This window comes from Pseudophryne corroboree, chromosome 11 (genome assembly GCF_028390025.1).
Source record: "Pseudophryne corroboree isolate aPseCor3 chromosome 11, aPseCor3.hap2, whole genome shotgun sequence".
Taxonomy (NCBI): Eukaryota; Metazoa; Chordata; class Amphibia; order Anura; family Myobatrachidae; genus Pseudophryne; species Pseudophryne corroboree.
Window position 1 is genome coordinate 235,136,596 of NC_086454.1, and position 23,428 is coordinate 235,160,023.

Below are 23,428 nucleotides of genomic sequence, written 5' to 3' on the forward strand. Positions count from 1 at the left end.
GATTGGACAGCGGATCCAGCACTGGATCCGCTGTCCAATCACAGGTGCCTCGCTGACATGGGGGTGGTGTCCCTGTCAGCGAGGCACTTGTAGAGGTGCCGCTTTCCCCATCTATTTGAATGGGCTTTTACAGCCCAGTGCTAGGCTCCGCCCCCCGCTCAGTCCCGTTTCCATTATTTTTGGGAGGCACCTGCTATCAGTGCCTCCCAAACACATTTAAACCAGGGAAATTATTAGAATTACATAAAGAATATACTTATGACACAGAATATGTGTCCTAAGTATCTTCTTTATATTATTTTAATAATTAATCACAGGGGAGGCACTGCCTCCCCTGCCTCCCCTGACTGCACGTCCCTGTTTTAGACAGCAAATTCGTCATTTTCAATCCGCCACACTTTGGAGGGTGAAAACAAATAAAAAAAATTTAAACATGTTTTTTTGGGGGGGAATAGCAGATCTATTTATATTAGAAGGGATTAGGTACTTTTTTTTTTTTTTTTTGGAGGCACAAATATTATTTATATATTTTTTAAAATATTATTATTTTTTATTTATTTTTTTATTGCTGGAACGGTAAAATCCTAAAAAAAAATGGCGTGGGGTCCCCCCTCCAAAGCATAACCAGCCTCGGGCTCTTCGAGCTGGTCCTGGTTCTAAATATGCGGGGGAAAAATTGACAGGGGATCCCCCGTATTTTTAAAACCAGCACCGGGCTCTGCGCCTGGTGCTGGTGCCAAAAATACGGGGGACAAAAAGAGTAGGGGTCCCCCGTATTTTTAACACCAGCATCGGGCTCCACTAGCTGGACAGATAATGCCACAGCCGGGGGTCACTTTTATGCCGTGCCCTGCGGCCGTGGCATTAAATATCCAACTAGTCACCCCTGGCCGGGGTACCCTGGGGGAGTGGGGACCCCTTCAATCAAGGGGTCCCCCCCCCAGCCACCCAAGGGCCAGGGGTGAAGCCCGAGGCTGTCCCCCCCCATCCAATGGGCTGCGGATGGGTGGGCTGATAGCCTTTTGGGATCATGAAAAGAATATTGTTTTTTCCAGCAGTACTACAAGTCCCAGCAAGCCTCCCCCGCAAGCTGGTACTTGGAGAACCACAAGTACCAGCATGCGGGAGAAAAACGGGCCCGCTGGTACCTGTAGTACTACTGGAAAAAAAATACCCAAATAAAAACAGGACACACACACCGTGAAAGTAAAACTTTATTTCATACGTCGACACACACATACTTACCTATGTTCACACGCCGACATCGGTCCTCTTCTCCATGTAGAATCCACGGATACCTGAAAATAAAAGATCAATATACTCACCTCAGCCATGGTCCAGAGATAAATCCACGGACTTGGAGAAAAAAACAAACCGGACAACCGACCACACGGACTGAAAGGGGTCCCATGTTGACACATGAGACCCCTATCCCCGAATGCAGAGAGACCTGTCAGTGACAGCTGTCACAGAAAGGTCTCTAAAGCCAATCAGGAAGCGCAACTTCGTTGCGCTCATCTGATTGGCTCTGCGCGTCTGAGCAGACAGCGCATCGCACAGCCCAGTCCATTATATTCAATGGTGGGAACTTAGCGGCTAGCGGTGAGGTCACCCGCCGGTCAGCGGCTGACCCCACCGCTACCCGCAAAGTTCCCACCATTGAAAGTAATGGAGCGGCTTTGCGATGCGCTGTCACAGCACAGACAGCGCACAGCCAATCAGGTGAGCGCCACGGAAGTAGCGCTTCCTGATTGGCTGAAGGGACTTCAGTGACAGGAGTCACGTGATGTCCCGGCATTCGGGGAAAGGGGTCTGATGTGAAAGCATTGGACCCCTTTCAGTCCGGCATGGAGCGGGTATTTGCGTTTTGTTTTTTTTACAAGTACGTGGATTATCTCTCTGGACGTGGATTTATCTCTGGACGCTGGAAGGTGAGTATAATTTTTTCACAGGTACCCTCGGATCGTCGGAGACCGTGGCAGTTGGCGTGTCAACATAGGTAAGTATGTGTGTGTCGGTAGTGTGTAATAAAGTTTTACTATCAAGGTGTCTGTGTCCTGTTTTTATTTGGGTATTTTTTTCCAGTAGTACTACAGGTACCAGCGGGCCCGTTTTTCTCCCGCATGCTGGTACTTGTGGTTCTCCAAGTACCAGCTTGCGGGGGAGGCTTGCTGGGACTTGTAGTACTACTGGAAAAAACAATATCTTTTTATTATCACAAAAGGCTATCAGCCCCCCCATCCGCAGCCCATTGGATGGGGGGGGGACAGCCTCGGGCTTCACCCCTGGCCCTTGGGTGGCTGGGGGGGGGACACCCCTTGATTGAAGGGGTCCCCACTCCCCCAGGGTACCCCGGCCAGGGGTGACTAGTTGGATATTTAATGCCACGGCCGCAGGGCACGGCATAAAAGTGACCCCCGGCTGTGGCATTATCTGTCCAGCTAGTGGAGCCCGATGCTGGTGTTAAAAATACGGGGGACCCCTACTCTTTTTGTCCCCCGTATTTTTGGCACCAGCACCAGGCGCAGAGCCCGCTGCTGGTTTTAAAAATACGGGGGATCCATGCCCAATTTTTCCCTGCATTTTTAGAACCAGGACCAGCTCGAAGAGCCCGAGGCTGGTTATGCTTTGGAGGGGGGACCCCACGACATTTTTTTTCAGGGTTTTTCCCGTTTTTTAAAATCGCGGCAAAATCCGCCAAATCGGCCGATTTTCGCCCGCGGTTCTGGCGAATCCGTTTTTCATTGAATATGGTGAATTCCGGCAGCCACCTGCCAGAATTCACCTGGCGAATTGAGTCGGAAAAAAAAACGGCGAAAAATTGCCGCGATTCGCCGTGAATTGCATATACCCCTGTGTATTAAACAAAGGTTGTGTACACTAAGCCATCAAAAAACAAAGGTTTCACTATTTCACTCTCACTCAAAAAAGACTGTATTTCGGAATATTTGGATATGGGATACTCAACCTGTATTATTTACTCTTTATGTTTAAATAATTTATTCAATTAGTTATGTTCCCATTAGCTTTTCCTGGTGCTATTAAACTTGTCAATTTGGCTTGAAAAATGTGTGTATATATATATATATATATATATATATATATATATATATATATAGATAGATAGATAGATAGATATGTAATGCATTAAGCTAAAAAATCAGTGCACATGTACAAAAATGTTGGTACTGTATACTGTTTTTAAAGCCCTTATAAATATGAAGCAATGGTTTATTGAAGGGAGAGGTTCCTTACCGAGGTCAGCTAGGAAGGGATCAGTCTGTGTGGTAGTCACATTCAGCATAGGCAGCCTCAAGACTTGTTGTGACCATTAGCTCTGGTTCACCTGCAGCTGGCTGAGAGAGGTCAGTGTGTGTAGTTCTACCCGGAGGGTCTGCGAATCGCGGCAAAATGTCATGAGTGGGCGGAGCCTAATGCCGTGAGTGGGCGGAGCTACACTTGTAAGCCACAATTAGCAATAAAATTGATTTGGTCCATCAGGGGGGGTTTCTGGGTACTCAGAAACCCCCCCCCCCTGGGTGCGCCACTGGGAAGGTTCCACGCAAGACCTTTCCAGCTCGATCTGTTGGACAAATGGTCCGGATCGCATCTTCACATGCACCAGAGAAATCGTTACAATTATTCTCTGTAAAGCGCTGCGGAATATGTGTGCGCTATATAAATAACTGGTAATAAATAAATAAATTCTATGGTGGCTTCAGACTTCTCACCTAATCGAGGGTCGAAGGTTTGGGATTCAGAATTGGATTCTACTAACCACAGACGCAAGCCTCAGGAGGTTGGGGAGCAGTCACCCAGGGGGGTGCAGTTTCAGAGAAGATGGTCAAGTCAGGAAATCATCCTTCCAATCAACATTCTGGAACTCAGGGCTATATACAACGCTAATCTGCAGGCCTAATATTATCTTCGAGATCAGGTCATACAGGTCCAGTTGGACAATGTGACGGCGGTAACGTACATAAACCGACAGGGCTGAACGAAAAGCAGAGCATCAATGTCAGAGGTGACAAGAATTCTCCTCTGGGCAGAAAAACACGCTGTGGTGTTGTCAGCTGTCTTCATTCCAGGAGTAGACAACTGGGAAGCAGACTTCCTCAGCAGACACAACCTGCACCCGGGGGAGTGGGACCTTCACCCAGAGGTGTTAAGGTGCTTGACACATCGGTGGGGATATCCACAAATCGACATGATGGCCTCTCGTCTCAACAGAAAGCTCAAGTGGTATTGTTCCAGGTCAAAAGACCCACAGGCAGTGGCGGTAGACACTCTGACAACTCCATGGGTCTATCAGATGGTGTACGTGTTTCCTCCACTTCCTCTGATCCCAAGAATTCTCAAAAGAATAAAAAGGGAAAAGGTTCAAGCAATACTCATTGCTCCGGACTGGCCAAGAAACACCTGGTACGCAGACCTTCTAGAGATGCTACTTGAAGATCCATGGCCTCTACCTCTTCGCGAGGATCTTCTGCAACAGGGCCCGTTCGTCTATCAAGACTTACCACGGCTATGTTTAATGGCATGGAAGTTGAATGGCTGATTCTAGCCCGGAGAGGGATCCCTGACAAGGTCATCCCGACTATGATCCAAGCCAAAAAGGGGGTAACGTCTAAACATTACCACCGTATTTGGAAGAAATATGTCTCTTGGTGTGAGAGCAGAAAATATTCTGCGGTGGAATTTCATCTGGGACGTTTACTGCTTTTTCTGCAGTCAGGTGTGGATGCGGGCCTACGTCTGGGCTCCATAAAAGTTCAGCTTTTGGCCTTGTTTGTTTTCTTTCAGAAACAATTGGCTTCTCACCCTGAGGTCCAGACGTTCTTGAAAGGTGTTCTGCACATCCAACCTCCCTTGGGATCTCAATTTGGTACTGCAGTTTCTCCAGTCGGCCTGGTTTGAACCGTTACAGGAAGTAGATGTAAAATATCTTACGTGGAAGACCGTCACACTGTTGGCCTTGGCTTCAGCAAGACTTGTGTCAGAGCTGGGGGCGTTGTCTCACATGATCCTCTATTTAATTTTCCAGACGACAGAGCTGAACTCAGAACTTGTCAGCATTTTCTTCCTAAAGTGGTGTCTGCGTTTCACATCAACCAACCTATTGTGGTTCCGGTTGTTATCGACACTTCTACTTCTTCAAAGTCTTTGGATGTTGTGAGGGCTTTGAAGGTGTATGTAAAGCAAACCGCTTGCCACAGAAAGTCGGACTCGCTGTTTGTTCTCTATGATCCCAATAAAATTGGGTGTCCTGCTTCAAAGCAGACAATTGCACGCTGGATCAGACTCACTATCCAGCATGCTTATTCTACGGCAGGCTTGCCGGTTCCAAAATCTGTTCAGGCCCACTCTACTAAGTCAGTGGGTTGCTCTTGGGTGGCTTCCCGGGGTGTCTCGGCTTTACAGCTCTGCTGAGCAGCTATGTGGTCAGGTTCAAACACGTTTGCTAAGTTCTACAAGTTCGATACTTTGGCCTCTGAGGACCTTCAGTTTGGTCAATCCGTTCTGCAGGAACCTCAGCACTCTCCCACCCGGTTTGGAAGCTATGGTACATCCCCATGGTACTAATATGGACCCCAGTATCCCCTAGGACACAAGAGAAAATAGGATTTTAATTACCTACCAGTAAATACTTTTCTCGTAGTCCGTAGAGGATACTGGGCGCCCGCCCAGTGCTTTGTACTTCCTGCACCGTTACTTGGTTAAGTATTGTTGTTAGGTTCAACTGTTGCTGTTCCTGTTTTCAAGTTTGGTTAGCCTGGCTTTCCTCTTGTTTGTGTGTGCTGGTTCGGAATCTTACCACTATCCTTTTATATCCTTCTCTCAAAGTGTGTTCGTCTCCTCGGGCACAGTTTCCTAGATTGAGTCTGGTAGGAGGGGCATAGAGGGAGGAGCCAGCTCACACTATCAAATTGTTAAAGTGCCCATGGCTCTTAGTGGACCCATCTATACCCCATGGTACTAAATGGATTCCCAGTATCCTCTACGGACTACGAGAAAAGGATTTACCGGTAGGTAATTAAAATCCTATTTTTATTTATATGCCTACAAAGTACATACACAAATGAGCAAGCAAATAAACAGTGACTTACAGTACAAGACAATGCCTGACAAGTAATGACATAAACATTGCAGCATCAGGGAAAATTACACTGAAATACACATGGGAGGAGACAGCGCTGCCCGTGAGACCTTACATTCTAAAGGGGAGGGGCAGACGGGGGTGACACAGATGGGGTAGACGAGAGAATTAGGATGAGAAATGGCTAGTTTGATGAAGAAGCAAGAGCCCGTCTGAAGTTTTGTGGAGAGTCTAACGAGAAGTAGAGAATTCCAGCAGTAGGGAGCACCACGGCCAAAATGTTGGATGTAGGAATGAGAGGAAGTAATCCATTGGCAGGAGAGGTGGCATCATTTGTAGAGTGAAGAGGGTGGGTGGGAGTGTAAAGGGAGGTAAGGTCAGATGTGTAAATGGGAGAGGAATGGGTAAGGGCTTTGTGTTAGAAGCTTGAATTGGATTCTGAAGGGGAGCTAGTGTAGGGCTTGTAAGTGGTGAGGTGGCCATAGTACACTTGGAGAGGAGGATGAGCTTGGCAGCATTATTGAGGATAGATTGGAGTGGAGAAAGGCGGTAGGAATGGAGTCCAGATAGCAGATAACAGTAGTCCAATTTGAAGATGACCAGTGAGTTGATAAAGGTCTTGGTAGCAAAGGGTTTGAGATGGAGACGGTAGGACTGCGAGAGGTACTGAATGTGTGATTTCTAGGAGAAGGAGGAATTTAAGGAAGCATACTTTGGGGCTAGAGGAGATAGCTGTGCCATCAATAGATAATTAAATTGTGGGAAGTGAGGTTATGCAGGAGTGTGGGAAAACAATCAGCACAGTCTTAGACATGTTAAGTTTAAGAGAGTACTGGGACATCCAAGAGATACAGTTGGTAGATTTGAGTGTCACCAGCAGAGAGCTGATATTGTAAGGCAAGAAAGCTAATGAGTTTACCTAGAGAGAGATCGCATAAAGAGAAAAAAGGAGAGTTCCAAGAACAAAACCTTCTCGCAGACCAATAGACTGAAGAATTTGCAGGAGAAGCAGGTGGTCCAGAGTGTCAAAAGCAGCAGAGAGTAGTGGCTCTTGATTTGGCAGCATGGAGGTCATTACAGGCTTTTGTGGAAGCCATTTCAGTGGAGTGGAGAGGATGGAAGCCATACTGAAATGGTTCAAGCAGGGAGTGGGAGGAAAGAGAGGCAGTAAGGCAGTTGTTCACAGTACGCTGAAGGAGTTTGGAGGCAAAAGGGAGGAGTGAGATGGGTTGTAGTTGGAGAGAGTGTTACGATCAAGGGCAAGATTTTTAAGAACAAGGGAGACCAGGGCATGCTTGAAGGCAGAGGAGACAGTGCCTGATGAGAAGGAAAGATTGATGAGGTTGGCAAGATGGGAACAGGTAGATGGATAGAGACAGCGGAGGAGGCAAGATGGGATAGTTTCTAGAAGGAATGTGAGGATGGAAGGCAGGATGAGGACCATGGCTTCATCTTCAGATACAGGAAAAGAAGAAAGCAAGGGTTGTAAGATGGGGGGGGGGGGGGGGGATGGTCAGAGGAAGGAAGTTGCGGGTTGAAGAGGGTCTGGTGGAATGTGAATGTCCTGATGTATGGAGTCAATTTTGGATGTGAAGTAGGTGGCAAAGTCAAACGACTGAGTAGGGAGTTGACAGTGGGAAAGAGATGGCGAGGGTTTGAGGACTGAGAGGAGATGAGGTTCGTAAACTATGACTGTTTACTGTGGAAAGGGTAGTACTGTAGGATGAGTGCATACATTTTAAAGTAAATTTGCCTTAGAGCATGATTTCCTCCACTGTCGCTCGGCTGTAAGTGAACATTTTTGCAGATATCTGGTGAATTTGGAATGCCAGGGTTGAGATGCTGATCTGTGAAGATGAATAGTGGTTGCTGGATCAACAGAATTAAGAGCAGAAGTAAGGGAGTCATTGTACAGGAAAGTGGCTTGTTAACAGCAGGAGAGAGAGAATAAGAGAGAAGTGAGTCAAGCAGGAAGGATAAGGTAATCGTGTTGATGGCATCAATGTCACACATAGTGGTGGAAGCCTTAGGAGGTAGAGATGGAGAGCAGAGACAGATAAGTTAAAAGAGAGCAGGTGATGTTTAGAGAGGGGAAATGGGGAGTTGGAGTAGTCAGAAATATCACAACTATGAGTGAAGACCAGACCAAGTGAGTGGCCACTCGCATGGGAGGTCCACTGGTAGAGACCAAGCAATGACGTGAGGCTAAGGAGTTAGAGGCAGAGGGTTCTGTGGGGATATTGATTGGGACGTTGAAATCACCTAAGATAATGGAGGTAATGTCTGAAGTGAGGAAGCCAGGAAGCTAAGTGGTTGAGGAATTTATAGGGAGAGTGAGGGGAGGGCGGGGTGGGGGTTGGGGGTAAATGACAGCTACCCGAAGGTGAACAGGTTGGAAAAAGCTACCAAAGAAAGAAGCATTTTCTTGGACGCACTCTACCACTAATTGTTTACTTAAAATGTCTATTCTTTATTAGATATACATTAAAATTTAAGGAATTGGTGAAATATTAAAATATAGTGTGAATAAGAAAAACAGAATGTGATAATAAAAACTACTCGTTTCCGAATGGTGATCCCTCAAAGTATTATCTCAATAAAGGCTATATTGCCTATGACATAGTATCCGTGTCTTTTATTAGTGTTGTCCTGTAAACTGCTTTTTAATGAGTACAACAGGCTGCCAGTATTATTGCTTATCCTTTAGCAACAATTTCAAGTATGCTCTCATACAATGTAGCTACTATTGCTGTTCTTATAAATTGTAGCTTATAAATATTGCTGGCTTTATTCCAAGGATGTGTCACTGCTAGTCTTTCATGCAGTGGAGATATTTCCTCCACTAATTATCCTTGATAACCACAATTACTTGCAATAGCTTACAAGATAACACACTAGATAAGGTGGGAAAGACATCCCTTGAATAATATAGAAAGGATGGTGTGTTAATCACAGATAACTGGGCAATATATAATAAAATAAGAATTTACTTACCGATAATTCTATTTCTCATAGTCCGTAGTGGATGCTGGGGACTCCGAAAGGACCATGGGGAATAGCGGCTCCGCAGGAGACTGGGCACAAAAGTAAAAGCTTTAGGACTACCTGGTGTGCACTGGCTCCTCCCCCTATGACCCTCCTCCAAGCCTCAGTTAGGATACTGTGCCCGGACGAGCGTACACAATAAGGAAGGATTTTGAATCCCGGGTAAGACTCATACCAGCCACACCAATCACACCGTACAACTTGTGATCTGAACCCAGTTAACAGCATGATAACAGAGGAGCCTCTGAAAAGATGGCTCACAACAATAATAACCCGATTTTTGTAACAATAACTATGTACAAGTATTGCAGACAATCCGCACTTGGGATGGGCGCCCAGCATCCACTACGGACTATGAGAAATAGAATTATCGGTAAGTAAATTCTTATTTTCTCTGACGTCCTAGTGGATGCTGGGACTTCCGTAAGGACCATGGGGAATAGCGGCTCCGCAGGAGACTGGGCACATCTAAAGAAAGCTTTAGGACTAGCTGGTGTGCACTGGCTCCTCCCCCTATGACCCTCCTCCAAGCCTCAGTTAGATTTCTGTGCCCGAACGAGAAGGGTGCAAACTAGGTGGCTCTCCTGAGCTGCTTAGTGAAAAGTTAGTTTTAGGTTTTTTATTTTCAGTGAGTCCTGCTGGCAACAGGCTCACTGCATCGAGGGACTAAGGGGAGAAGAAGCGAACTCACCTGCGTGCAGAGTGGATTGGGCTTCTTAGGCTACTGGACATTAGCTCCAGAGGGACGATCACAGGTACAGCCTGGATGGGTCCCAGAGCCGCGCCGCCGGCCCCCTTACAGAGCCAGAAGCCTGAAGAGAACCGGAAAAATCGGCGGCAGAAGACGTCCTGTCTTCAATAAGGTAGCGCACAGCACCGCAGCTGTGCGCCATTGCTCTCAGCACACTTCACACTCCGGTCACTGAGGGTGCAGGGCGCTGGGTGGGGGCGCCCTGAGACGCAATGAAAACACCTTAGATGGCAAAAGATGCATCACATATAGCTCCTGGGCTATATGGATGCATTTACCCATGCCAAAAATGTACAGAAAAACGGGAGATAAGGCCGCCGATAAGGGGGCGGAGCCTATCTCCTCAGCACACTGGCGCCATTTTCCCTCACAGCTCCGTTGGAGGGAAGCTCCCTGTCTCTCCCCTGCAGTCACTACACTACAGAAAGGGTTAAAAAAAAAAAGAGAGGGGGGCACAAATTAGGCGCAGTATAAAACAATACAGCAGCTATAAGGGGAAAAACACTTATATAAGGTTATCCCTGTATATATATAGTGCTCTGGTGTGTGCTGGCAAACTCTCCCTCTGTCTCCCCAAAGGGCTAGTGGGGTCCTGTCCTCTATCAGAGCATTCCCTGTGTGTGTGCTGTGTGTCGGTACGTTTGTGTCGACATGTATGAGGAGGAAAATGATGTGGAGACGGAGCAGAGTGTCTGTAATAGTGATGTCACCCCCTAGGGGGTCGACACCTGAGTGGATGTACTGTTGAAAATTACGTGACAGTGTCAGCTCTGTATAAAAGACAGTTGTTGACATGAGACAGCCGGCTACTCAGCTTGTGTATGTCCAGACGTCTCATAGGCCGTCAGGGGCTCTAAAGCGCCCGTTACCTCAGATCGCAGATACAGACGCCGACACGGATACTGACTCCTGTGTCGACGGTGAAGAGACAACCGTGTTTTCCAATAGGGCCACACGTTACATGATTGAGGCAAAGGGAAATGGTTACACATTTCGGATAATATGAGTACCACCAAAAAGGGGTATTATGTTGGTGAGGAAAAACTACTTGTAGTTTTCCTGAATCTGAGAAATAAAATGAGGTGTGTGATGATGCGTGGGTTTCCCCCCGATAACAATTGATAATTTCTAAAAAGTTATTGGCAGTATACCTTTTCCCGCCAGAGGTTAGGGTGCGTTGGGAAACACCCCCTAGGGGGGATAAGGCGCTCACACGCTTGCAAGAACAAGGGCTCTACCCTCTCCTGAGATGGCCGCCCTTAAGGATCCTGCTGATAGAAAGCAGGAGAGTATCCTAAAATGTATTTACACACATACTGGTGTTATACTGCGACCAGCAATCGCCTCAGCCTGGATGTGCAGTGCTGGGTTGGCGTGGTCGGATTCCCTGACTGGAAATATTGATATCCTAGATAAGGACAGTATATTATTGCCTATAGAGCAATTAAAAGATGCATTTCTATATATGCATGATGCACAGCGGAATATTTGCCGACTGGCATCAAGTATAAGTGTGTTGTCCAATTCTACCAGTAAAGTGGTCAGGTGATGCGGATTCCAAACGGCATTTGGAAGTATTGCCTTAAAAAAGGGGACATTTGGGGTCGGTCTTTCAGACCGGGTGGCCACGGCAACAGCTGGGATATCCACGTTTGTACCCCAGGTCGCCTCTCAAAATAAGACGCTGTATTATCAGGCGCAGTCCTTGTTGGCAAGCGGACAAAAGGGTTCATCTTTTCTGCTCGTGACAGAGGGAGAGGAAAAAGGCTGCGGAGATCAGCCAGTTCTCAGGAACAGAAACCCTTTCCCGCCTCTGCCAAGCTCTCAAACGCTAGGGCGTTACAAGCTCAGGCACGGTGGGGGCCCGTTCTCAATGAATTTCAGTGCGCAGTGGGCTCACTCGCAAGTAGACCCCTGGATCCTTCAGGTAATATTTCAGGGGTACAAATTGGAATTCGAGACGTATTCCCCTCGCCGTTTCCAAAAGTCTGTTTTACCGACGTCTCCCGCTGACAGGGAGGCAGTTTTGGAAGCCATTCACAAGCTGTATTCCCAGCAGGTGAAAATCAAGGTACCCCTCCTGCAACAGGGAACGGGGTATTATTCCACACTATTGTGGTACCGAAGCCAGACGGCTCGGTGAGACCGATTCTAAAATCTTTGAACACTTACATACAGAGGTTCAAATTCAAGATTGAGTCACTCAGAACAGTGATTGCGAACCTGGAAGAAGGGGATTACATGATGTCTCGGGACATCAAGGATGCTTACCTTCATGTCAAAATTTACCCTTCTCACCAAGGGTATCTCAGGTTATGGTACAGAACTGTCACTATCAGTTCAGACGCTGCCGTAGGGATGGTCCACGGCACCCCGGGTCTTTACTGAAGTAATGACCGAAATGATGATATTCCTTCGAAGGAAGGGAATTTTAGTTATCCTTTACTTGGACGATTCCCTGATAAGGGTAAGATCCAGGGAACAGTTGGAGGTCGGTGTAGCACTATCTCAGGTAGTGTTGCGGCAGCACGATTGGATTCTCAATATTCCAAAATCGCAGCTGGTTCCGATGACTTGTCTTCTGTTCCTAGGGATGATCCTGGACACAGTCCAGAAAGAAGGTATTTCTCCCGGAGGAGAAAGCCAGGGAGTTATCCGAGCTAGTCAGGAACCTCCTAAAACCGAACCAAGTCTCAGTGCATCAATGCACAAGGGTTCTGGGTAAAAATGGTGGCTTCCTACGAAGCAATCCCATTCGGCAGATTCCACACAAGAACTTTCCAGTGGAACCTACTGGACAAATGGTCCGGGTCGCATCTTCAGATGCATCAGCGAACGAGGGTGTCCTTCCTGTGGTGGTTGCAGAGTGCTCATCTTCTAGAGGGCCGCAGATTCGGCATTCAGGACTGGGTCCTGGTGACCACGGATGCCAGCCTGCGAGGCTGGGGAGCAGTCACACAGGGAAGGAATATCCAGGGCTTATGGTCAAGCCTGGAGACATCACTTCACATAAATATCCTGGAACTAAGGGCCATTTACAATGCCCTAAGTCAAGCAAAGCCTCTGCTTCAGGGTCAACCGGTATTGATCCAGTCGGACAACATCACGGCTGTCGCCCACGTAAACAGACAGGGCGGCACAAGAAGCAGGAGGGCAATGGCAGAAGCTGCAAGGATTCTCCGCTGGGCGGAAAATCATGTGATAGCACTGTCAGCAGTGTTCATTCCGGGAGTGGACAACTGGGAAGCAGACTTCCTCAGCAGACACGACCTCCACCCGGGGGAGTGGGGACTTCACCCAGAAGTCTTCCAACTGATTGTAAACCGTTGGGAAAAACCAAAGGTGGACATGATGGCGTCCCGTCTTAACAAGAAACTGGACAGATATTGCGCAAGGTCAAGGGACCCTCAGGCAATAGCGGTGGACGCTCTGGTAACACCGTGGGTGTACCAGTCGGTGTATGTGTTCCCTCCTCTGCCTCTCATACCAAAAGTACTGAGAATCATAAGAAAGAGAGGAGTAAGAACTATACTCGTGGCTCCGGATTGGCCAAGAAGAACTTAGTACCCGGAACTGCAAGAGATGCTCACGGAGGATCCGTGGCCTCCACCTCTAAGAAAGGACCTGCTCCAGCAGGGACCTTGTCTGTTCCAAGACTTACCGCGGCTGCGGTTAACGGCATGGCGGTTGAACGCCGGATCCTGATGGAAAAAGGCATTCCGGATGAAATCATCCCTACCCTGATCAAAGCCAGGAAGGATGTAACCGCGAAACATTATCACCGCATTTGGCGAAAATATGTTGCGTGGTGTGAGGCCAAGAAGGCCCCCACAGAGGAATTTCAACTGGGTCGTTTCTTACATTTCCTGCAAGCAGGACTGTCTATGGGCCTAAAATTAGGATCCATTAAGGTTCAAATTTCGGCCCTGTCGATCTTATTCCAGAAAGAACTGGCTTCAGTGCCTGAAGTTCAGACGTTTGTCAAGGGGGTACTGCATATACAGCCTCCTTTTGTGCCACCAGTGGCACCTTGGGATCTCAATGTAGTTTTAGGGTTCCTAAAATCACATTGGTTTGAACCACTCACCACTGTGGACTTGAAATATCTCACATGGAAAGTGGTAATGCTGTTAGCCCTGGCTTCAGCCAGGCGTGTCTCAGAATTGGCGGCTTTATCATATAAAAGCCCTTACCTAATTTTTCATTCAGACAGGGCAGAATTGAGGACTCGTCCTCAATTTCTCCCTAAGGTGGTTTCAGCGTTTCACATGAACCAACCTATTGTGGTACCTGCAGCTACTAGGGACTTGGAGGACTCCAAGTTACTGGACGTAGTCAGGGCCCTGAAAATATATGTTTCCAGGACGGCTGGAGTCAGAAAATCTGACTCGCTGTTTATCCTGTATGCACCCAACAAGCTGGGTGCTCCTGCTTCTAAGCAGACGATTGCTCGTTGGATTTGTAGTACAATTCAGCTTGCACATTCTGTGGCAGGACTGCCACAGCCAAAATCTGTTAAAGCCCATTCCACAAGGAAAGGGGGCTCATCTTGGGTGGCTGCCCGAGGGGTCTCGGCTTTACAACTTTGCCGAGCAGCTACTTGGTCAGGGGCAAACACGTTTGCAAAATTTTACAAATTCGATACCCTGGCTGAGGAGGACCTGGAGTTCTCTCATTCGGTGCTGCAGAGTCATCCGCACTCTCCCGCCCGTTTGGGAGCTTTGGTATAATCCCCATGGTCCTTACGGAAGTCCCAGCATCCACTAGGACGTCAGAGAAAATAAGAATTTACTTACCGATAATTCTATTTCTCGTAGTCCGTAGTGGATGCTGGGCGCCCATCCCAAGTGCGGATTGTCTGCAATACTTGTATATAGTTATTGTTGCAAAAATCGGGTTATTTTTGTTGTGAGCCATCTTTTCAGAGGCTCCTTCGTTATCATACTGTTAACTGGGTTCAAATCACAAGTTGTACGGTGTGATTGGTGTGGCTGGTATGAGTCTTACCCGGGATTCAAAATCCTTCCTTATTGTGTACGCTCGTCCGGGCACAGTATCCTGAGGCTTGGAGGAGGGTCATAGGGGGAGGAGCCAGTGCACACCAGCTAGTCCTAAAGCTTTCTTTAGATGTGCCCAGTCTCCTGCGGAGCCGCTATTCCCCATGGTCCTTACGGAAGTCCCAGCATCCACTACGGACTACGAGAAATAGAATTATCGGTAAGTAAATTCTTATTTTCTCTGACGTCCTAGTGGATGCTGGGGACTCCGAAAGGACCATGGGGATTATACCAAAGCTCCCAAACGGGCGGGAGAGTGCGGATGACTCTGCAGCACCGAATGAGAGAACTCCAGGTCCTCCTCAGCCAGGGTATCAAATTTGTAGAATTTAGCAAACGTGTTTGCCCCTGACCAAGTAGCTGCTCGGCAAAGTTGTAAAGCCGAGACCCCTCGGGCAGCCGCCCAAGATGAGCCCACTTTCCGTGTGGAATGGGCTTTTACAGATTTTGGCTGTGGCAGGCCTGCCACAGAATGTGCAAGCTGAATTGTACTACAAATCCAACGAGCAATAGTCTGCTTAGAAGCAGGAGCACCCAGCTTGTTGGGTGCATACAGGATAAACAGCGAGTCAGATTTTCTGACTCCAGCCGTCCTGGAAACATATATTTTCAGGGCCCTGACTACGTCCAGCAACTTGGAATCCTCCAAGTCTCTAGTAGCCGCAGGTACCACAATAGGCTGGTTTAAGTGAAACGCTGAAACCACCTTAGGGAGAAATTGAGGACGAGTCCTCAATTCTGCCCTGTCCGTGTGAAAAATTAGGTAAGGGCTTTTATAGGATAAAGCTGCCAATTCTGAGACACGCCTGGCTGAAGCCAGGGCTAACAGCATTACCACTTTCCATGTGAGATATTTTAAGTCGACAGTGGTGAGTGGTTCAAACCAATGTGATTTTAGGAACCCCAAAACTACATTGAGATCCCAAGGTGCCACTGGAGGCACAAAAGGAGGCTGTATATGCAGTACCCCCTTGACAAACGTCTGAACTTCAGGAACTGAAGCTAGTTCTTTTTGGAAGAATATCGACAGGGCCGAAATTTGAACCTTAATGGACCCTAATTTTAGGCCCATAGACAGTCCTGTTTGCAGGAAATGCAGGAAACGACCCAGTTGAAATTCCTCTGTAGGGGCCTTCCTGGCCTCACACCACGCAACATATTTACGCCAAATACGGTGATAATGTTGCACAGTTACATCCTTCCTGGCTTTGATCAGGGTAGGGATGACTTCATCCGGAATGCCTTTTTCCTTCAGGATCCGGCGTTCAACCGCCATTCCGTCAAACGCAGCCGCGGTAAGTCTTGGAACAGACAGGGTCCCTGCTGGAGCAGGTCCTTTCTTAGAGGTAGAGGCCACGGGTCTTCCGTTATCATCTCTTGAAGTTCCGGGTACCAAGTCCTTCTTGGCCAATCCGGAGCCACGAGTATAGTCCTTACTCCTCTCCTTCTTATGATTCTCAGTACCTTGGGTATGAGAGGCAGAGGAGGGAACACATACACTGACTGGTACACCCACGGTGTAACCAGAGCGTCCACAGCTATTGCCTGAGGGTCCCTTGACCTGGCCAGTTTTTTGTTGAGGCGGGACGCCATCATGTCCACCTTTGGTTTTTCCCAACGGTTCACAATCATGTGGAAGACTTCTGGGTGAAGTCCCCACTCCCCCGGGTGGAGGTCGTGTCTGCTGAGGAAGTCTGCTTCCCAGTTGTCCACTCCCGGAATGAACACTGCTGACAGTGCTATCACATGATTTTCCGCCCAGCGAAGAATCCTTGCAACTTCTGTCATTGCTTCTTGTGCCGCCCTGTCTGTTTACGTGGGCGACTGCCGTGATGTTGTCCGACTGGATCAACACCGGCTGACCCTGAAGCAGAGGACTTGCCTGACTTAGGGCATTTTAAATGGCCCTTAGTTCCAGGATATTTATGTGAAGTGACGTTTCCATGCTTGACCACAAGCCCTGGAAATTTCTTCCCTGTGTGACTGCTCCCCAGCCTCTCAGGCTGGCATCCGTGGTCACCAGGACCCAGTCCTGAATGCCGAATCTGCGGCCCTCTAGAAGATGAGCACTCTGTAACCACCACAGGAGAGACACCCTTGTCCTTGGAGACAGGGTTATCCGCTGATGCATTTGAAGATGCGATCCGGACCATTTGTCCAGCAGATCCCACTGAAAAGTTCTTGCGTGGAATCTGCCGAATGGAATCGCTTCGTAAGAAGCCACCATTTTTCCCAGGACCCTTGTGCATTGATGCACTGACACTTGGCCTGGTTTTAGGAGGTTCCTGACTAGGTCGGATAACTCCCTGGCTTTCTCCTCCGGGAGAAACACCTTTTTCTGGACTGTGTCCAGAATCATCCCTAGGAACAGCAGACGTGTCGTCGGAATCAGCTGCGATTTTGGAATATTTAGAATCCACCCGTGCTGTCGTAGTACTACTTGAGATAGTGCTACTCCGACCTCTAACTGTTCTCTGGACCTTGCCCTTATCAGGAGATCGTCCAAGTAAGGGATAATTAAGACGCCTTTTCTTCGAAGAAGAATCATCATTTCGGCCATTACCTTGGTAAAGATCCGGGGTGCCGTGGACAATCCAAAAGGCAGCGTCCGAAACTGATAGTGACAGTTCTGTACCACAAACCTGAGGTACCCTTGGTGAGAAGGGCAAATTGGGACATGGAGGTAAGCATCCTTGATGTCCAGAGACACCATATAGTCCCCTTCTTCCAGGTTCGCTATCACTGCTCTGAGTGACTCCATCTTGAATTTGAACCTTTGTATGTAAGTGTTCAAGGATTTCAGATTTAAAATAGGTCTCACCGAGCCGTCCGGCTTCGGTACCACAAACAGCGTGGAATAATACCCCTTTCCCTGTTGTAGGAGGGGTACCTTGATTATCACCTGCTGGGAATACAGCTTGTGAATGGCTTCCAATACCGCCTCCCTGTCGGAGGGAGACGTTGGTAAAGCAGACTTCAGGAACCGGCGAGGGGGAGACGTCTCGAATTCCAATTTGTACCCCTGAGATACTACCTGCAGGATCCAGGGGTCCACTTGCGAGTGAGCCCACTGCGCGCTGAAATTCTTGAGACGGGCCCCCACCGTGCCTGAGTCCGCTTGTAAGGCCCCAGCGTCATGCTGAGGACTTGGCAGAAGCGGGGGAGGGCTTCTGTTCCTGGGAAGAGGCTGCCTGCTGCAGTCTTTTTCCCCTTCCTCTGCCCCGGGGCAGATATGAGTGGCCTTTTGCCCGCTTGCCCTTATGGGGACGAAAGGACTGAGCCTGAAAAGACGGTGTCTTTTTCTGCTGAGAGGTGACCTGGGGTAAAAAGGTGGATTTCCCAGCCGTTGCCGTGGCCACCAGGTCCGATAGACCGACCCCAAATAACTCCTCCCCTTTATACGGCAATACTTCCATATGCCGTTTGGAATCCGCATCACCTGACCACTGTCGCGTCCATAACCCTCTTCTGGCAGAAATGGACAGCGCACTTACTCTTGATGCCAGAGTGCAAATATCCCTCTGTGCATCTCGCATATATAGAAATGCATCCTTTAAATGCTCTATAGTCAATAATATACTGTCCCTGTCCAGGGTATCAATATTTTCAGTCAGGGAATCCGACCAAGCCACCCCAGCACTGCACATCCAGGCTGAGGCGATTGCTGGTCGCAGTATAATACCAGTATGTGTGTATATACTTTTTAGGATATTTTCCAGCTTCCTATCAGCTGGTTCCTTGAGGGCGGCCGTATCAGGAGACGGTAACGCCACATGTTTTGATAAGCGTGTGAGCGCCTTATCTACCCTAGGGGGTGTTTCCCAACGCGCCCTAACCTCTGGCGGGAAAGGGTATAATGCCAATAATTTTTTAGAAATTAGCAGTTTTTTATCGGGGGAAACCCACGCTTCATCACACACCTCATTTAATTCATCTGATTCAGGAAAAACTACGGGTAGTTTTTTCACACCCCACATAATACCCTTTTTTGTGGTACTTGTAGTATCAGAAATGTTCAAAACCTCCTTTATTGCCGTGATCATGTAACGTGTGGCCCTACTGGAAAATACGTTTGTTTCCTCACCGTCGACACTGGAGTCAGTGTCTGGGTCTGTGTCGACCATCTGAGGTAACGGGCGTTTTATAGCCCCTGACGGTGTTTGAGACGCCTGTACAGGTAATAACTGATTTGCCGGCTGTCTCATGTCGTCAACAGTCTTTTGTAAAGTGCTGACACTATCACGTAATTCCTTCCATAAGACCATCCAGTCAGGTGTCGACTCCCTAGGGGGTGACATCACTATTACAGGCAATTGCTCCGCCTCCATACTATTTTCCTCCTCATACATGTCGACACAACGTACCGACACACAGCACACACACAGGGAATGCTCTGATAGAGGACAGGACCCCACTAGCCCTTTGGGGAGACAGAGGGAGAGTTTGCCAGCACACACCAGAGCGCTATATATATACAGGGATAACCTTATATAAGTGTTTTTCCCTTATATAGCTGCTGTATAGATTTATCTGCCAAATTAGTGCCCCCCTCTCTTGTTTTACCCTGTTTCTGTAGTGCAGGACTGCAGGGGAGAGTCAGGGAGCTTCCCTCCAACGGAGCTGTGAGGAAAAATGGCGCCAGTGTGCTAAAGAGATAGGCTCCGCCCCCTTCTCGGCGGCCTTTCTCCCGCTTTTTTAAGGAAAAATTGGCAGGGGTTAAATGCATCCATATAGCCCAGGAGCTATATGTGATGTATTTTTTGCCATCTAAGGTGTTTTTATTGCGTCTCAGGGCGCCCCCCCCCAGCGCCCTGCACCCTCGGTGACCGGAGTGTGAAGTGTGCTGAGAGCAATGGCGCACAGCTGCGGTGCTGTGCGCTACCTTATTGTAGACAGGACATCTTCTGCCGCCGATTTTCCGGACCTCTTCAGTCTTCTGGCTCTGTAAGGGGGCCGGCGGCGCGGCTCTGGGACCCATCCATGGCTGGGCCTGTGATCGTCCCTCTGGAGCTAATGTCCAGTAGCCTAAGAAGCCCAATCCACTCTGCACGCAGGTGAGTTCGCTTCTTCTCCCCTTAGTCCCTCGGTGCAGTGAACCTGTTGCCAGCAGGATTCACTGAAAATAAAAAACCTATACTTAAACTTTTTTACTAAGCAGCTCAGGAGAGCCACCTAGTGAGCACCCTTCTCGTTCGGGCACAAAAATCTAACTGAGGCTTGGGGGAGGAGCCAGTGCACACCAGGTAGTCCTAAAGCTTTTACTTTTGTGCCCAGTCTCCTGCGGAGCCGCTATTCCCCATGGTCCTTTCGGAGTCCCCAGCATCCACTAGGACGTCAGAGAAAATCAAGCTAATAGCTGTAGCATATAAGAATATATTTGCAAGTAATTGTGTAACGAGTAGTTTTTATTATCACATTCTGTTTTTCTTATTCACACTATATTTTAATATTTCACCAATTCCTTAAATTTGAATGTATATCTAATAAAGAATAGACATTTTAAGTAAACAATTAGTGGTAGAGTGCGTTCAAGAAAATGCTTCTTTCTTCTTTTTTCTTTGGTAGCTTCCATATGAGTCCAGGACTCAAAAGCATTTGGAGGGCACCTGCGTACAGGGTCATACAGGGTCGAGAAAACCCAAAATATTTTCAGTAACGCAGAAAGTACCATAATACATTTGAATTGTATACACAAGAAAATTATAGTTAAAAAATGGTGCGGGATTACACAAACTATATGTACATAGGTTGGAAAAAGCGTATAGCATGGACCTTTAGATGTAGAGAATGGAAGGGAAGGTTCTGGGGGTATGACTTGGTAGGAGTAACCGTAGAATAGAAGGAACCCAACCCCACCAACATGGCATCCCCCATGCCAGGGGGGAGGGTTGGTGGTTGAGATTAGAAGGCATTTTAAACATTGCAGGTTGGAGTTACAGGTGTTATTTATTTTTTATTTATTTTTTTAAGTAGTCTTTCGTTCTGTGCACCATTCACTTAAGTATTTAAATGACAATTTAAATTTTGTTTTTGATTTTTGTTTATTATCTCTTTCGAAAAAAATTCACAAAATCAGACATTTTAAACCTTTTTAAAGCTCAAAATATTTTTCTTTGGAACAGAAATAATCGCACCTGATTTTTTTTTCAGTTGGATAGTGTGAGAATCTAGAGCGTGCATAGCCAGTGACTGAAAAATGGACAATAACTTGCACTTAAATCGGATATACCCCATTGAGGTGTCACTTTAATTGTGGTCTATGAGGTCCACAACAATAAGCACCAGCTGTAACACTGAGGAATTGTGTAGAATAACAATGTAATATGTATCATCATTAATGTTCTAGTTTTCGATGTACAGTACCTTGTAAAAATGGTAGGGTGCTAAGTCAAACATGACCATAGTTTGAGGAAAGGTTCCAGGGGGTTTATAGGAGAAGATGGTTATTTCAAGGCAGCATGCCACTAAGGACTTGTGGAAGATTTCCTGATCCAAAATACTCTACAAAAGTCAAGAAACACATTATTAACCAGATGTATCCAATTTCTGGAAATAAACTGTTCTTCTTAATAAATATACTAAAAAACCCACAATGTTAACAAGCTGATTTACTATTACAATACAGATGTGTCCTCTTCCATCTCGCCTCAATATACCATGCACCATGAGGCAAAGTTTCCAGGCAGCTCTACTAACGTTGGGCACCTTTTTTTGCCGAAAAATAGGATTTTGGTACTTACCAGGTAAATCCTTTTCTTTTAATCCATAGGGGGCACTGGAGTACTCTTGGGATATGGACGGCTTCCGCAGGAACAAGGCACTGAATATTTAAATTTAGAACTCTCCTCCCCTCCATATCCCAGAGTACCTCAGTGTTTTTTACTGAGCCGAACAGGAGTTATAGAGAGGTTGACAATGGAGAACTACATATAACATACCGGACAACAATAAAGTTGACACATAACGTGACTGACAACTAAACAGTTGGCACTATAACCGATAGAACTTGAAACTTTGAACCAGTCGGTGAGAATGTGTTACCATAAGATCCCCTGAACTTACCACAAACCAGGTAAAACTGCTCTAGGTGGGCGTCCAGTGCCCCCTATGGATTCAAAGAAAAGGATTTAACTGGTAAGTACCAAAATCCTATTTTCTTTTTCATCCACTAGGGGTCACTGGAGTACTCTTGGAACGTACCAAAGCTACCCCCGTGGGCGGGAGAGCAGTTTGGCACCTGTAACACTAGGCGACCAAAGCTAGATGCTGATGCCGCAAACGTATCAAACTTGTAAAAGCGCACAAACATGTGCACTGATGACCACGTAGCCGCACGGCAAAGCTGCGTCGTAGAAGCCCCACAACCAGCTGCCCACGAAGTTCCCACAGAACGTGTGGAATGAGCTGTTACTGATGTAGGCGGCTGTAACCTAGCATGAAGGTAAGCCTGACGAATGGTCAGTTTAATCCATCTGGATAAGGTCTGCTTAGAAGCTGGCCAACCCATCTTGGCAGCATCATAGAGAACAAACAACGTATCCGTCTTACGAACTGTAGACGTTCGGGATACATAAACGCGTAATGCGCGTACCACATCCAAGGTTCCAGAATTTCCTGTCAACACAGGAACTACTATTGGTTGATTGATGTGAAAAGATGACACTACCTTTGGTAAGAAAGCGGGATTCGTCCGAAGTTCCGCTCTGTCATCATGAAACACCAAATACGGTGGCTTGCATGACAAGGCAGCCAAATCTGAAACACGCCTTGCTGAAGCTAAGGCTAGTAGAAAAATTGTTTTCCAAGTGAGAAACTTAATATCCACTTGCTGTAAGGGTTCAAAATATGAAGACTGTAAGAAATCTAAAACCAGATTCAAGTCCCATGGCACTGTAGGTGGAATGAATGGAGGCTATACTCTGAGGACACCTTGCAGAAAAGTGTGTACAGACGGCAATAGAGCCAATTGTCTTTGAAAGTAAATTGACAAAGCAGATACCTGCACCTTTAGTGTAGATAAACGCAGTCCTCCATCTAACCCCGTCTGTAGAAATAACAAAAGACGGGATAACTTGAAAGATGATGTTGGAAACTTCCGATCTTCACACCAACCTATATAGGCACGCCAAATTCTGTAATAATGAGCCGCCGTAACTGGCTTCCTAGCACGTAACATGGTTGGTATAACCGATTCTGGAATGCCCTCTCTTCTTAAGAGGGCGGTCTCAACAGCCACCCCGTCAAACGCAGCCGCGCTAAATCGGGGTAAAGGAACGGACCCTGTTGTAACAGGTCCGGACGTAGTGGGAGCGGCCAAGGATTGTCTGCGAGTAGTCCGCAGAGATTCGAGAAGCAAGCTCTCCGAGGCCAATGAGGCGCCACTATGACTGTGGCGGACTCTCTTTTGATCCGTTTTAGCAACAGAGGGAGCAGCGGAAACTGTGGAAACAAGTACACGAGGCTGTACGGCCACGCGAT

The 23,428-nt window shown here is 47.4% G+C and overlaps 1 protein-coding gene across 3 annotated transcripts in view; it reads right to left on the minus strand.

The window, feature by feature from the left end:
* RBL2 (RB transcriptional corepressor like 2) overlaps positions 1-23,428 on the minus strand; it is a 367,306-nt gene that overhangs the window by 112,876 nt on the left and 231,002 nt on the right. For all 3 annotated transcript variants that reach the window (XM_063945306.1, XM_063945305.1, XM_063945307.1), the window contains one exon: positions 21,314-21,451. In XM_063945306.1, coding sequence (XP_063801376.1) covers positions 21,314-21,451 — 138 coding nt within the window. The remainder of the gene's footprint in view (positions 1-21,313; positions 21,452-23,428) is intronic.